This window comes from Hakea prostrata, unplaced genomic scaffold (genome assembly GCF_041222555.1).
Source record: "Hakea prostrata isolate BN-2017 unplaced genomic scaffold, UWA_Hpros_2 contig_93, whole genome shotgun sequence".
NCBI classification, from domain to species: domain Eukaryota; kingdom Viridiplantae; phylum Streptophyta; class Magnoliopsida; order Proteales; family Proteaceae; genus Hakea; species Hakea prostrata.
In genome coordinates this window covers 162,533-178,376 of record NW_028291212.1, presented here as the reverse complement: position 1 = coordinate 178,376, position 15,844 = coordinate 162,533, and the positions used below count along the sequence as shown (strand labels likewise).

The following is a 15,844-nucleotide window of genomic DNA, read 5'->3' as shown; positions in this document are numbered from 1 at the left end:
TTGAAGAGCATTGAAAAGTAGATTGTTTAATGCAAGAAGCAGATTCAGTGATTAATTCATCATGGAACTGTTCTATTGGTGGCTGTTCAGAAGGTTGAGAAAATCAGAGCATATTGGTTATGTATTGAATTTGTTGTTTTAATTCAGCCATTTGTGTATCAAACTTTGTATTCATATTTGTAAGTTGTGTTTTAATATCGGAGACATCATTTTTAATACTAACAATATCATATTCAATATGTGTTACATTGGTATTTAATTGTTGAATTTGATGGTGATGCGTCCAAAATCTGCTCAGCCCTTAGATCTCCTCGTGATGTCCTGCAAAATGAAAGCGTCAGATGTGGCCCGACCGCTGGGGTCGGGAGTCCACCTCCGAAGGCTAAGTCAGTTGATGAACTTAATCACAAACAGCTCTGCTAGAAGCGCAGAGCTAAGGAATGAAGAACTGGGAAAGGTGATCTAGATAGCAGATCGCTGATAGTTTAGGTCTATCAGTATGTATCTGAACCTGAGTCTCAGATAGTATTCTTTTTTTGATCTCCCCTCACCTTGTATGGTAGTGAGGTTTATATAGAGTGTACCTTCGAATCTCCTTCGTTGGATGCACTTGAGCCTTCTTCAGGTAGTCGTTGGATTTTATCAGTTAGATCCGTTGAGCAATAGACTTCTACTAGTTTGGGCTAGTAGAGGACTCTTGGGATAACCTTTAGGTTATGCGATGATTATCCCTTCAATAATGATTATCCGCAGCCGTCAATTCGAGTCTGCCATCATTAGGGTGATTACCCTAATCCATAAGTAGGATTAGGGCACGCTTGTAGCCGATTAAGCTTTCTTCTCCAGCAAGCCATCTTCCGGATCCGGTTCGCTCGGGAACGAGTCGGATCTCTCCGTCTCGACCGGGGTCGAGGGTCGGACCAGGTATGAACCCGGTCTGATCATAATCTCTCCATATCACGAGCCCCCAGACCAAGCATTCGGTAGATCCCGAGGGCTTGGTTTTTAACTGGGTTCGTCGTCAGGTGATAATCTCTGCGTGCTTCATTAAATGTCATATCACATTTAATGCGGTGGTCACTTTTCCTCGAGCGTTGTGAGTGTAAGGCCACATATCTCCTTGCAGTTGATCTGTCGTGGCTCACGTCATCCAAGCGACAGTTTCCGAACGCCTATTTTGGATTCGTGAGTTCAAACTTTCAAAACGTCTTTCAATCTTGATCGCTGTTTTGAATCAATCTCGATCGTTCAGATTCCCGAACACTCGAGCGGGAGTTTTAAAAGCGGTTCGTTGTCTTCGTAGGTTTCATTCTTCCCGTCTGGAATTTGAACCTTTGTTGTTCCGCTTTCGCGCCTTCCCGCTCTCAAGCTTCCGCCTCACTGAATCAGTAAGTTTACTGGTCTTTTTCTTTTTGTAGTTTACTGAAACAAGTAATGGTGGACGATAGGGCTTCTCTGGTACCCAGTGTTGGTAATAGCGGTGAGGCTTTTGCTTCTCCTGCTCCCGAACAGTCGGATAGTGATAACAAAACCCTACCTGTCCTCTCGCGCGAGTTTGCTGAAGTTTCTCAAAAAGGTTTTGAAAGAAAAACCGAAACTTCTCCTGTCCTTCTCGAGGGATCTTCCAAGATTGTCGAGTCTTCTAGGCAGCCTCAAACTTCCAGGTCCGATGGTGGACCTGGCTCTGTTCCCTCCATTTACGATGAGGAAACCCTTCTTTCAGCTGTCCAAAATTTTGATCTTCCTTCCTCATATCAGGTTAGGGCTCCCCACCCTGATGAGAGGGTTGATTCATCCCTTTCGGGTGAATTTTCTCTGTATATAGATGCACTGGAAAGCGGGGTTCGCTTTCCCTTTTTTAATCCTTTGTTCTCCACAGTTTTGAATCATTGGAACATTTGTCCCGGAATGCTCCTCCCCAATAGCTGGCGTCTTATCGTCAGCTTCTTGGGTTTGTGTTTTGAACTTGGAATTACGCCATCTCTTTCTCTCTTTGTACATTTTCATGTTCTTTCTATCTCCCAACCTCCCGGATGGGTTTTTCTGTCCAAACGCAATAAGGCTAAACTTGATTCGAGGGGCAGCATCCTTGTCAAAGGAACTTGCCCTTCTAACCACAAAAGATGGCGCGAACGATACTTTTTCTGTCGAGCGCCTCCATCAGATCTTAACTTCCCAACCACCTGGAGGAGGTGTACTTCTTCTTCCGAGAATAACCGAGGCCTTCCCTTATCCAGAGAAGACGAGGCGGCCATCAGGAAGATCAAATCCATTCAGTGGTATTAGGAGATACATGGATTTGAAATGGAGTATAACTCCATCCTTCAGTACTGGGGCTTGGCTCATTGTGAGCTTCTAACCACCATCCTTTAATTTGACTGAAGTGATATGTTTTTAATTCTGACTCTTGTCCTTCTTCTTTGCAGTGCCTCCAAGAATGAACCCTGAAAGCCTGCGGGTGAAGGCCGCCAGGGCCGTTGTGACAGCCGAGCAACGATCGCCCAGAGCCTTGACCGTAGATCAAGAGGCTTCTATTCCCTCTCCCGACCCCTCTTATAGGGGTATCAGGAATATCAGGCCCGTGGCTGATGCTTCGGGTAAAGGGAAGAAACCGATGGTGGAGAGGTCTAATGTCTCTTCCTCCGCCCGAACCAAGAGGAGGCATGACACAATTGATGCTCCCTCCAATAAAAAATCCAAAGCTTCAACAAATGGTGAGGAGGTCTTCACCCCCGAGTGGACCCTGAAGCTGACCGAATACTTAGACCAAATGGAGGTGTGAGAGAGCGGTGACTGAAACCCCAACCATGGATTGTCCGATATGGATGCAGGACCCATTACCAACCGGTGCTGAGTGATTGAGACTTAATCAAAGAAGTATGGTGCTATGACTTAAAGCATGTCTACCCTAGAGATTAGCATATGTAGAGTTAGAATCATATTTACATCATCTGTTTCATATCATATTGCACCATGTTATGTTTTGTATCATATTGCTTATGTATTATGGAATTAACTGCCTTGTTGAGTTCTTTTGAACTCATTCCTTTGTGTGCAATTGTTTTGTTAGATTTCTCTGCAAGTATTGAAGAAGTTGATGGCTCCTTCCTCGAGACGGACCAGGATCCCTCATACTACTCTAAAGGATTTGGCCACTATGAAGGTTACGGTGAAGATCCCGAGGGTGATTACCCTCCGTACCAGGATTAGCCCGACCTTAGTGTGGGAAAGGCCATGTTTGGTCTCTTATGTGTACACCTATGAGGATATCTTGTATAAAACCGATGAGACCTTAGTTTAGGCCTTTATACTGTTATTTCTTTGGAACATGGATCTTTAACTATAACCTTCACTAATTTACTTTCCGCTGTGTACCGAGGGAGTGATTTCCGCTCACTTCCTTTCCTTTTGATTATATTTGGTATCTTTTATTCCGCGCTCTGATTATCTTGTTTTTATCTTATTCATGATTCCTTTTATTACATGCTTTACCTTGATTATTATTGTTTATGATTGTGTTATCGCGTAGGTGGGAGGCATGGTTGCTCGATACTTGATCCTTGGGACTGTGGATCACATACCCGAGTATGCCAAGTAGGGTACCGGCTGGGTGGATGTGACATATGCAATGCTGTCCACAGCTGTTTGACTGAGCTGGTTGACTTATCCAGTGGACCAGGCAGTCGACCTAGCGAATAGTGTCTACAACAGAAAATACAAAATCGGTCATAACTTCTTCGCTTGAAGGCCGATTGCTCCGAAATTCTATGGGAAACTCCACATAAACATACTAAGACTATCTAGCATGGATTAGACACCATCCATGATTAAGAAAAATCATGACTTTCTAATTTGGAAAACCTAACTTTCAAATTTGGAAAACATAACTTTCTAATTTAGAAACAACATGGTTTTCAATGAAAAGACTATGGATGTAAAGGAGAATGAAGGATCATTTCAAGAGGATCATTAGCAATAGATCAAAGATGAGTACTATCATATAATCAGATCTAATATGCTAGAGAAATCAGATTAAATGAATGATCATGGCTTCATCAAGAAATCATATGAACCATGGCTAAAAACTAAGCATGAAGATCATAGCATCAATGGAATGAATGGAAATTCATTCAAAGACATTGAATATAATAGATCATGCTTAGAAATTGATAAGAAACAAATCTACAATCGGTTAAAATAGCACTTTACAAGGATAATGAATCATGTTACCAAAACCAAATTAGAAACAAGAAGAATCACCATATAGCTTCAAAGAATGCATAGATAGATTGGGGATTCACTCTAAGACACAAGGAGACCACAGATTAGGTAGTTATAGTAGTGTAACACCTTCTCCACAATCAAAACAATAAACTAGAACAGTAGAGAGAAGAGATTAGAGAATATAGAGGTAGTATACTAACCTTGAAGATGAACAAGAGAGGAGGAACTTTAGATCTTACAAGAATTCTTCAAAAACATCAATGAGAGGCTTTGAGAGAGGCTTCCCACGTTCTCTAAGGGTTCTAGCAACAAAGAAGGCTGAGAAACACGAAGTCTACTTATATAGAACACCAAAAAGACCTAAAAAGAAGATTTTCTTGGATCTTAAATTCAGCTGGCTGACTGGGCTGGTTGACTGGCCAGTCGACAGCATAGGACAGCATGGCTTAGATAGGGATTTGAAGGCCCAAAACACCCCAAATTCAAGTGGGCTTCTCCCAACTCAACAAACAACCTTCCTAGCACATAGGGGCACCTTCAAACCATATCCAAATGGGTTTTAGGTCCATCAACCAAACTCTTAAACATCAAGCTGCATTTCATTTCCAAATTCAGACAAGTTTCAAGAAAGGGAACTCCATCATCGATATCTATGGGTTTTCGGTCAAACACCATGTCTTTAATTGAGATGGCACACCAAGTCTTCTTCCTTCACTTCAAGTCTTCGGATCTACATTAAGGGAGATGTTTGACTTGACTTCCAAGGACCTTCTAAACATATCAATACTATACTTAAGGTCCAATTTCAAGGTCAAACATCAAACGAGCCCTTTTTCATCCAAAACAATTAGGGCGTCTAAGCTAGGGTTTGGGTTGGATTTCACAATCTGACTATGAATCTCATCCCACAAAATCTGCCTACAACTCTATGTCAGGCTAGCATATGTCGCTACAAGAAGCCACACCCTACCATTATCATCCTTGATTTCAAGAAAAAGACAATGTCTATGTTCCTTGATAAGTTTGAATTGGACCTTATTATTTAGGCTCACCACCCAAATACCTCCTGACATGGCCATAGCCTCGCTTTGAAAACATGTGTAACCTCCCATTCTTCCTATCACCTTCGTGGCATGTCTCCCACTAATTTGAGGTTCAAGGATAACGACACAATCCGGTCTATACTCCTTCCTATAGTGGTTCAGGGTGGTAGAGAAAACCTTACTACCTGCCCCTCTACAATTCCAGCAAAAAATCTTCATAACAGGAACAACAAGGAAGGGAACTCATGCATGCCTATCAACCAGCATATCATCCTCTTCCTCCTAATTAAATATAATCATATATGCTCTTGAGTTAGCCCAATCCCATATCCCAAGTAGAGGCGTTTCAAGAGTAGACGAACGGACAGGTTTATCAGTAGTTCTCAAGGCAGAAATTAAATTTGTTATTTCATCATAGTGACTGTAGTAAATTCCATTACACGCATACAAATCTCCAGAGTTGGTGTTAATCTAATTAACCCACTCGCACCACTTTTCCATCTGATGGTTCGACATACCTCTTCCAGAGCCAATGGTTCTGCCATAGGAATACTATCTCCTCTATGGGAACTTGCTTTGTTTCTGGCAAGAGGAAGAAAATGAAGCAGCTCATTATCATAATCAAAGCTGCGAACAACAAGAAGATTCCATATTGGAGGTGGCAGAGAGACACCAAGAAACACTGTGCAACCAAAGCTGTAAAGAAGAGGTTATTGCAGACAACTACGCTCTGGCCAGCCGATCTTGTTTCCAGAGGGAAGAGTTCACTTGGTACTAACCATCCTAGAGGCCCCCATGACCACCCATAAGCAAGGACAAAAGCACATATCATGACAACTAGGATTGCAGCATATGATATAGGTAGCTCAACTCCATGTCCAAATTTGATGCCAAGAATAATGGCTACCACCAACTGCAGAAAATAAGAAGTCATGCTAGTGTTAGTTTGCAGGAGAAGAAAAGATATAAAGTGAAGAAACTGAGAGAAGGAGATTACCATGGAAATGATCATTTGGCAACCAGCTTCCAAGAAGAGAAACCTTCTACCTTTCCTATCAACAACATACATGGAAATGAAAGTTGCAACCACAAGCATGCTGCTTGTTATAATAGATGAGTAGAGAGAAGTGTTTGAGCCGAAACCCAAGCTCTGAAAGATGACTGGAGCATAGAAAAGTATAGAATTCATGCCAGTGAGTTGCTGGAATGCTGGGATGCCCAAAGCTCCTATCACGAACTGTGGACGATTCTTTCGTGCTAAAAGATTCCTGAAGGGATGCTTAATGGCACGCGCAGCTTCACTGGCTAGTTGTAGGTCTTGGAATTCTGCGTCTACGTTGGTAGTGCCTCTAATTTTTTCCAAGTTGTGTCTTGCTTCATCTAGTCTTCCTTGCTCAACAAGGCTGTTGGGAGTCTCAGGAAGGAAAAGACCACCAATAAACATGAGAGCAGCAGGGACCATGGCCAAACCAAGAGACAATCTCCAACCCCATGGATGGATTTTGTCAGTGAAGTAGTTGATGATATTGGCAACCAGAATGCCAAGACAGGTAGTTAGTTGGAAGAGTTGGTTAACCATACCCCTGATTTTGGGAGGAGCAGTCTCTGAAAGATAGAGAGGGACAGCTTGATTTCCAAACCCAATGCCCAAACCAAGGAGAATACGGCCTATAATGAGCATGATTATGTTGACAGCACAAGCGTTCAAAAGCCCACCAAGGAAGAAGCTAATGGAACCAAAAAGAATACTGGCTCTTCTACCCTTCGTTCTGGTCAAATATGAGGCCCCAAATGTGGAGACAAGACCAGCGAAATAGAGAGATGAGGTGAAGAGAGTGAGGAGCTGGTTATCGTACTTGCAGTAATCTGTCTCATTGAGATGTTGTTGTTTCCTTGCATATATGTCTGGGAAGAAACGTATCAAGAAGTCATCCATTGACGTCACACCACCTGGACCACATTAAAGAAGAAGATCAATATGTCGAATTCAGTGAGCAGCTTAAAGTGGGTACTTACTAGTAATAAATCTGTTGGGATTTTATAATTATTAATTTAATTATATGCCCCAGGGCAATATTGGAAAATCAATATTAGGGCGGTTACAAAATATAGGTTATATATTTGTAACCATTACATCACTTGAGAGTACGAAATAGTGAGTGATTCATTCGTGCGTGAGTTTTCCATAAAAGAGGCGGCTCCCATCTTTCTCTCTCCCTCTTTCCTAGAAACACAGGAAAGGAGTTCCTTGCTTTAGATCTCTTGACCATCATTTCCACACGGCATTTGGGTTGTGGAACTTGTGACATCCAGCCCAAATCTAGCCCGAACACTCTATCTCTTTTGGGTGAAGAAAGGTTTGTTTAATGTTGACTTTGAAGTTGGACCGTGATTTCAGTTTCACTGTCTTTGAAAATCTTAGGAAGCCATGTCAGATCTTTCCCTTAGGATTGATCCAATGTCCCAAAATGAGGAAGATGTCTTTGTGGGCCATCTCAGTAGAAGATATGGTGTTTGACCCAAAACCCATGGATATTGATGATGGTGTTTCTTTATGGAAATTTTTTTTGATTTGGAGTTGAACTATTTATTTGTGATGAAGAACTTGGTTGATGGACCTAAAGCCTAGTTGGACATAGTTTGAAGACATCCCTCCATACTAAGTAGTATGATGTGTTGAAAGAAGCCCATCTAAAAATATTGAAGTTAGGCCCATTAAATCCCTATTTTTGAACAAGCTGTCCAGGCAGGGGCATTTTGGTAATTTTCAGTTTTGAAGGTTTTTAAAAGCTTTATTTCTTTGAAATTCGTGTTAAGCTATCCCACTATGTTTCTAAACCTCTTGATGGCGTGGGAAGGACCTTAGAACTTCCTCTTTGGCAACTAATCAACCAATAGGGTCAGTTTAGTGAAATCCTAGTAATTCTTGAACTCTTTGTACTATTTAAAAGGGGGAACTCCATGTTTTTCACTCTCAATCTGTTCTAAGCCTTGGGAGAACGTGGGAAAAGCCCTAGAACCTCTCCTTCGAAGCCAAGGAAGATCCTCAAGCATCTGTTCAGGTTTCTTCATCGTTTTCTCTTCTAAAAGGTTGGTATTCAATTCGTTTATTCTTTAATTCATTCTTTTTTCTCTACTTTTGATCTTCTGATCATGAGAAGGGTATTACACTGCTGTAATGACCTCTTCTCTAATTCTATCAGCCCTAGAGTGAATTCCCCCAATTCACTCTATGTTCTTGAAGCCATATGGCGATGATTCTTGAATTTGACTCCACCAAAGATCTTGATGACACTTTCCCTGAATTTTCTACCTATCTTTATGATTGTGGGGAAGGTCTCATATTATTACCATGACCTTCCCTTTTGTCCTCATGATTGAGGAGTTGATCCCTAATTTTTCCTTAGACCATTGAAAACCAGAAGGGAGAGATTTTGAGGGGAAATTCTTGGGTAACTCTCATGAGAGGGAACCAATTGGGAACCCTTTTATTTCTGTTAATTCATTGGACCCTCCCTAAAACCTTTCTTGATTGTAAATTCTTTGCCCTAAGGGTGAATCTTTATTCTCCTTAGTCTTTCCGTGGGATACACGGATTCTTGTTAATAAATCCCTAATTGTATGATTAGAATTTCTTTCCTTTCACTTTAATTGTGAACCTTATTTTCTCTCATTGGTAAACCCTTTTCTTTATTTTGAAATACTAATGAGATATTCCTTTATCTATCTTGGGTTGTTTTTGTGTGAGTTAATTATGGGTAACTCTCATGAGAGGTAACCATATCTGAAACCCTAACGTTCTTTTATCTGTTGGAAACTCCCCAACACCTTTTTAGATTGTGCATTCTTTATTTCTCTTTCCCTACGGTGAATCTTGATTCCCCCTAGCCTTTCCATGAGAGCCATAGGTTATGTATGATGAAATCCTAACCCCTTTGTTATAGACCTATTGAGATTGATTTTCAGACTAAGATCTCCCCCATATCTTCATTAGGGTTAGGTTGTACTTGGTCTTCAACCCCATGAGCAAAGCACCCTTGTATAGCAATATACATGGGGGCGGTTGCTATTGGCGGTCGATTGAACCAAGCGACAGCCTGGAGCGACCGCCCGGTCTGTTTTCGAGGTTTTGCCCTATTTTGGCCCCTGACTTCTATAAAAGGTAACCCTCGCCTCTTTTACGAATATTTTATTCGTGGTTGCTATGTTTGGAGGTTAGACGGCTGTGGAAATGTGCGAGATTCAGGTCTGAAGTGCTGTTAATGTTATGGAACATTTTCTCTTCTATTCTTGGTGATTCTGATTAAGGTAATGAATCTCCATCTACAATTCTCTTCTTTTTAACCTCTAATTGATATGAACCCATCCCTTTTTGTTAGTGGTTACCCAATTGATTTGTTGTACTCCCTTTCCAATGTTCTTGATGAGATCCTGTCCAAAAACGAATCCCTGCATTTGTTAATGGATAAATCCTGTCAAGGGGAGAGTTTCTGGGTAATCCATTTATGATGATTGTTATTTTTCCCTTCACCTATTGTCTTTAGGAGTGTTAGATTCGAGACTTAGGCCATGATCACTCGAAATCCGGATTGAAAAAGGATGATCAGAAGCCTGAGTTTCGGATTGAAACTCTCTGTTTTTGGGGCGGTCACTAGTGGCGGTCGCTCAACCTAAGCGACCGGCCGGTTTTCAGTGTCTATGTAAGTTTGATTTTGGATTTGTTTTGACTCTTGACTCTTATATATTCTTGTAACCCTATGCCCAGGTGTTCTCTGTTTCAAGTAAAAGTCTTATAATAGTTTCTGAAATTCAAGTTAGAGGAATTTTACATAATTACAGGTAAGGACATGCATTCTTATTTATATGCAATTACATATACATGATGATTCAGCTGTTCTATTTACTATTCTTTGATCATGTAACTTGTTGTAATTGTATAAAGCATGCGAATCTTATTGTATACTTGTTGTTTGTGGTGTTCCTTGATGTACTTCATCTTTTATGATATTGCAGCGGTATGATAAAGAGTAATGTAGTGTAGTTGTGATGGAAGAGGTATTCCATTGGGATATCTTGGCTGGAGATATCAGAGGGCTGTGGTATGGGACACATGCTCACTAATGCCTCTAGCACTATCATGATTACTGTATGACATACTTAGGAGAGTCTAGAATTGCATGGCTAGGTACCCCACATGCTATTACCCTTTCGGCAGGGGAATTGAAGCCGGGTGACCCGTGACAATGGTGACGTGACTATGTTTCATCCTACAACGGTAACCAGTCCATGCGGAGACTCAGTGGTCCACTATTGGTCATGTAATGGTAGGGTTGCATATGTTAGCGTTGGGCTCATGGACATCCGAGGAACGAACCGTGTGTCGTGAGGAGTCATGAGAGCATCCGCCCCAATAATATGTGGATGACCATAGGGTTAAGGAGTGGAGTCCAATTGCAGTAGCCAGTCCATGAGGGTTCTCACTCTTAGGTTGCGAAGGATACTGAACTGAGTTGGTTGGTGCCATAGGGGAAGTATCTGGACCCCATATAGTATGTTACCTTTATGACTTGCATTGGATTAGAAACCCCGACATGCGCCAGTACTCATTGCCAATGGTCGTGGTGAGAGAGTGTTGACTTAACCCCCAGCCATGGTTTGAGAGCCAGGTGTGGACTTTCCCTTTTAGCCCAGGATCCCTACAGAGGTAACCAGTATTTGCCGGATCAGAGTGATGAGACTTACCCAGAGGAGGGCTGGTGTATATCTTAAAGCATGTCAGCTAATAAAGACTTGCATAGTTAGATCTTAGTAGCATTCATATTTCTGCATACCATCCATATCATTTCATCTGTGCATTCGTGGATTGTATTGACATATATATGAGAATTGCTTGTTCCTTACTGAGTTCGTTGGAACTCATTCCTTTCATCGTATATATTATATGAGTTGTATAGATGGTTGCACAACGTCAGAAGTTGGAAATGATTCACATGAAAGAACCTTCTCGTATGAAGCTGATGTGACACAGACAGTGATACATGAACTTGCAGAGCATGAAGCCTCCTGAAGATGCTTGATGAGCGCTTATAGCAACCATTGATGGCTGACAGAGGCAAATTGCCAGGATTGTTATGATCGTAGGGAGAAAGATTGGAGGACATCTTTACTTGTTAATTTAGAAAACCCATTTTTATATTTAGAAAAGGAAACCGAAAGAAGATTATTTAGTTATTTATTTTGCTTCCGCTGAACTCGATATTACATTTGATTCTTGATTCTTTCCTTTGATTATTTATTGGATATTTATCGGAGTATTTGGACTCCTGTACCCTTTTTTAATAATTATTGAACTATTCTTGCTCTTGATTATCTGTATTTGTATTCATTATTGTTGATAGACTAAACCGTGGATCCTGTGACGGTTCGCACCCACGAGTTGTCGGGCGGGTAATCGGGCCCGACGAGCGGGGTGTGACAGAACTTGTTCCCTTTCCTAGTGATTGTGAAATCATCTCGGTGGAGCTTTGGTGGAGGAACGAGGACGTGGATCCAGTTTACTTCCGCTGCAGATACTCTATAATTTAGGAAAGCGAATCCAAGTAAGGATCTTTCCCCTATCAATTATGGAATTGAAAATTATATGGAGTATTACCTACATTGGCATCAGAGTCGTGGAATTCCCACTATTCTCGGTTCCTCCCCATTGTTTATTTTCATTGTATGGATTCAATGGAAGGATCAAGGGGTTTATAGTAACCCGCGGAATATCCATGGTTTAATAGGAAACCCATGGGAGAATTGATAGGGTTTTTAGAAACCCTTATGTTTTGGTTTGGATCCGAGTGGGAGGATTTTTTTAATTTTCCTTATGAAAAAATTGCATGATTGATAATCCATGAGAATTATTTTTGTTTAATGATTGCTGGTTTTTATTTTTTTTTTCTTTCATGCATATTTTTTTGGATGAATTTTTTGGGAGAAAGAAAACGTGTTCTTTCGTTTTTTGGAAAAATTTCCGTTCATGAAAAAAAAAATGACGTTGTTTGGTCACTGTGGACTAGACAGATGTCCGTCTATTGGTCTGTCTAATCACAGTGACGCAGACAGAATTTCCGTCTTGGAGACGGACTGTCCATTTGGTGAGACGGCAATCCGTTTGGGCAAACGGACTCTCAGACAGAGAGCCGTTTCAGAATCCGTCTGAGAGTTTGTCCAGTTCTGAATGTGTTTCTATTTACTGGACGCCAATGGCTCGACAATTTGTGTGATGTTTGGGCATTGAGGGCCTAATGGGGCCGAGTAGGAGCTAATGAGGTAGAAGTGTTCAGTGTGAACCACCTCATAACATTAACATGATTACATGTTTTATCTTTTTAAAACTGTTTTTAATTATGGGTATATTAATCATATTTCTTGCACAAAATGAAACTAGTGTATAAGTCTATGTGGGTTTGCATGAGAATTTAATTGAATGTTTTTTAGCATCTCTTCGATTTAAATGCTTATCCCATAGATTAACTATGCTAGTGTAATTTGTTGTTGCTTGTGTTGTATTGTGTTTTATGCTAGAACAGTTGAACTCATCCTTGTATATAATGTCTCTAGAATAAATGGCTGCTACAAAGAGCATAGTTGCTGACCTCATTAAATAAGATACGTTGAATGAGAGGAACTATGACCTCTGGCACCGAAAGGTGCAATATCTCCTAGAAGAGCAGGATATGCTGAAAACCATAAACCAGACCATGTCCCCACCTGAGGAAGGTACCACTGCACAGCATCGCAGGGACCTTGAGTCATACAATGCCTGGAAGATGAAAGACCGAGTAGCCAGGATTACAATCCTGAGCTCCATGAGGGATGACCTGATGCTTCGGTTTGAGAAGCATATGACTACAATGTCTTTGTGGGAGGCTGTGAAGTTCCAGTACGGAGGGACTTCAACCACAAGAGGCCGCCAACTCGGACTCACTTTTAATGGTTATAAAATGCACCAGGGTCACACCATGAGGCAGCATATAACCATAATGTCGAACATGATTAGTGAGTTGAGCGCATGTGGGCGCCAAAAGACTGATGAGGAGCAATTCTCTGTAGTCATCAGGTCACTGCTAAAGACTTGGGAGCATATGAAGATCTTCTTGACTCATGCTGATGATGTCAAGACTTTTGATCAAGCTGCCAAGCACATTGAGCTAGAGAAGGATCGAATGTTGGCTGATGCCCCTCAAACTGAGGTACTTGCTGCTGAAGCTAGCACTAGTAAGGGTGCAGGCTTCAAGCACAAGAGAGAGAAAGCTCAACCTCAGCGGTCCAAGCAATAGAATGGCCCCAAGCGTTCAAGGGGGAGTAGAGCTGGCAAGAAGAAATCACCTTTGATTTGCTTCATGTACCGAAAGCCTGGTCATTTTGTTCATGATTGCACTAGGCAGGAGGTATGTACTGTGTGTTATACCTCATCTTGTTATGTAACAAGTTCTACTATGCTTGCTGAACTAAAGCCTTTGTGGATTGTTGATTCAGATGCGACAGATAACAAAACAAGGGAATGCTCGAGCTTCGTGGAATACCGTCATATTCCAAGAGGAAGCAGGAGAATAACGATGGGGAATAACTCAAGTGTGGAGGTTCATGGCATAGGCACATGCAAATTAGTTTTGCAAGGTGGTCGGACACTGTTACTTCATGATGTGTTGTATGCTCCAGACATTTGGCGGAATCTTGTTTCTGTTATTTATCTTTTGAGACATGGTTTTAGAGTTGTATTTGAAAACAATTCTTTGGTTTTGTATCTAGGTGATAAAGTTTATGGTTATGGTTTTTTTTATAATGGTTTTATTGTATTGGATATAATTGATAACTTATCTAATCCTAGTAATGCTTTTGTTTGCCAAAATATTGTGTGTATTGATTCTAATTTGTGGCATGCTAGACTAGGACATATTGGCTTAGATAGGATGAACAGGTTGGCAATAGAAGGTCTCTTAAGCCAAGGTTCACTATCTGATTTTCCAACCTGTGAGTCATGTCTAGTAGGAAAAGCAACTAGAAAACCATTTAAAAAGGCTTTGAGTCTCTTCCTTTAGAACTTATCCATTCAGATGTGTATGGACCCATGAATGTGCATACTAGAAAAGGACAACCTTATTTCATCACATTCATAAATGACTATACACGGTATGGTCACATTTATCTAATTTCTTATAAGTCAAAAGCTCTATAATGTTTTAAGAAATTCATGAGTTTAGTTGAGAATCAATTAGATAAAAATATTAAAACTCTTAGAACGGATAGAGGTAGAGAGTATCTCTTCGATATGTTCAAAGGGTTGTGTGATAAGAAAAGGGATATCTAGACAACTTACTATTCCAGGGACTCCACAGCAAAATGGGGTTGCTGAGAGGAGGAATAGAACCTTGCTAAACATGGTGAGATGCTTTGTTGACTGCAGTCTATATCCTTAACAGAGTTCCAACCAAATCGGTTCCTTCCACACCATGTGAGTTGTGGGACCGGAAGGAGCCAGATTTGAGTTACTTTCGCACATGGGGATGTGCAGCATATGTTCACTCTACTTCTCACCAATATGGAAAGCTTGGACCCAGAGGAAGAAAGTGTATCTTTGTGAGATATTCTGAACCCTCAAAGGGCCATGTCTTCATTGGACTAGATAAGAGTGAGAGGAGAACGAAACTTAGAGTCTAGGGATGCAACATTTTTGGAGAATGATTTTCCATCTCTTTTAGGAGTTAACAAAGAATCATCGGAATTCTTTGAAATACAAGATAGTGGTCTTGTCACTCTAGGGATTCAAATTCTGGATAATGAACCTGGGGTTCATCCAAAAGATTCTAGTGGGAGTGGGAGTGCAAATGTGATAGCTACCTCAGAGGGTGAGCAATCTAACATTTACTTACGCTGTAGTGGGCGCGGGCTAGTTCCATGTCGACGTTTCGACATAGAGGATGAAGCCTACATGGTAACTCCTGAAGAGATCGACTGTGAGATGACTTCATTCGATGAGTATGAACCGAAGAGCGTGCAGGAAGCTCTTGCAGGGTCAAGCTCAAAGGAATGGTTGAAAGCATAAAGGAAGAGTTGTAATCGATTAAAGTTAATCATGTCTGAGACTTGGTTGACTTACCGTCAGGCCGAAAGGCAATTGGGAATACGTGGGTTCTCAAGATCAAAAGAAAGGCGGATGGATCTATTAAGAGATTCAAGGCTCGTTTAGTGGCTAAGGGCTACACCCAACGAGAGGGTGTTGATTGTGAGGAAACGTTTTCCCCTGTGGTTAGGTTTGCCTCAATCCGCCTCATACTAGCCATTGTTGCTCAGTTGGACTTGAAGCTTTATCAGATGGATGTAAAAACTGCTTTTCTGATTGGAGAACTTAAGGAAGAGATCTATATGGATCAACCTCAAGGCTTTGAAGCTAATGGACTTGAGCACAAAGTGTGCAAGCTTAAGAAGTCCATATAAGGCTTAAAGCAAGCATCTAGACAGTGGAATGTGCGCTTCCACCAACCTATGATGGAAAATGGTTTTTCTATGCTTGAGGAAGACCATTGTGTTTA

At 41.2% G+C, this 15,844-nt stretch overlaps 1 protein-coding gene across 1 annotated transcript in view; it reads right to left on the bottom strand.

The window, feature by feature from the left end:
* Positions 1-5,312: 5,312 nt before the first annotated feature.
* The window catches only part of LOC148998926 (sugar transport protein 14-like), a 35,649-nt gene continuing 25,117 nt past the window's right edge, over positions 5,313-15,844 (bottom strand). Inside the window, exons 3-4 of the mRNA XM_089141602.1 lie at positions 6,265-7,217; positions 5,313-6,180 (exon numbers count right to left, since the gene is read on the bottom strand). Coding sequence (XP_088997728.1) covers positions 5,743-6,180; positions 6,265-7,217 — 1,391 coding nt within the window. The 3' untranslated portion in view covers positions 5,313-5,742. The remainder of the gene's footprint in view (positions 6,181-6,264; positions 7,218-15,844) is intronic.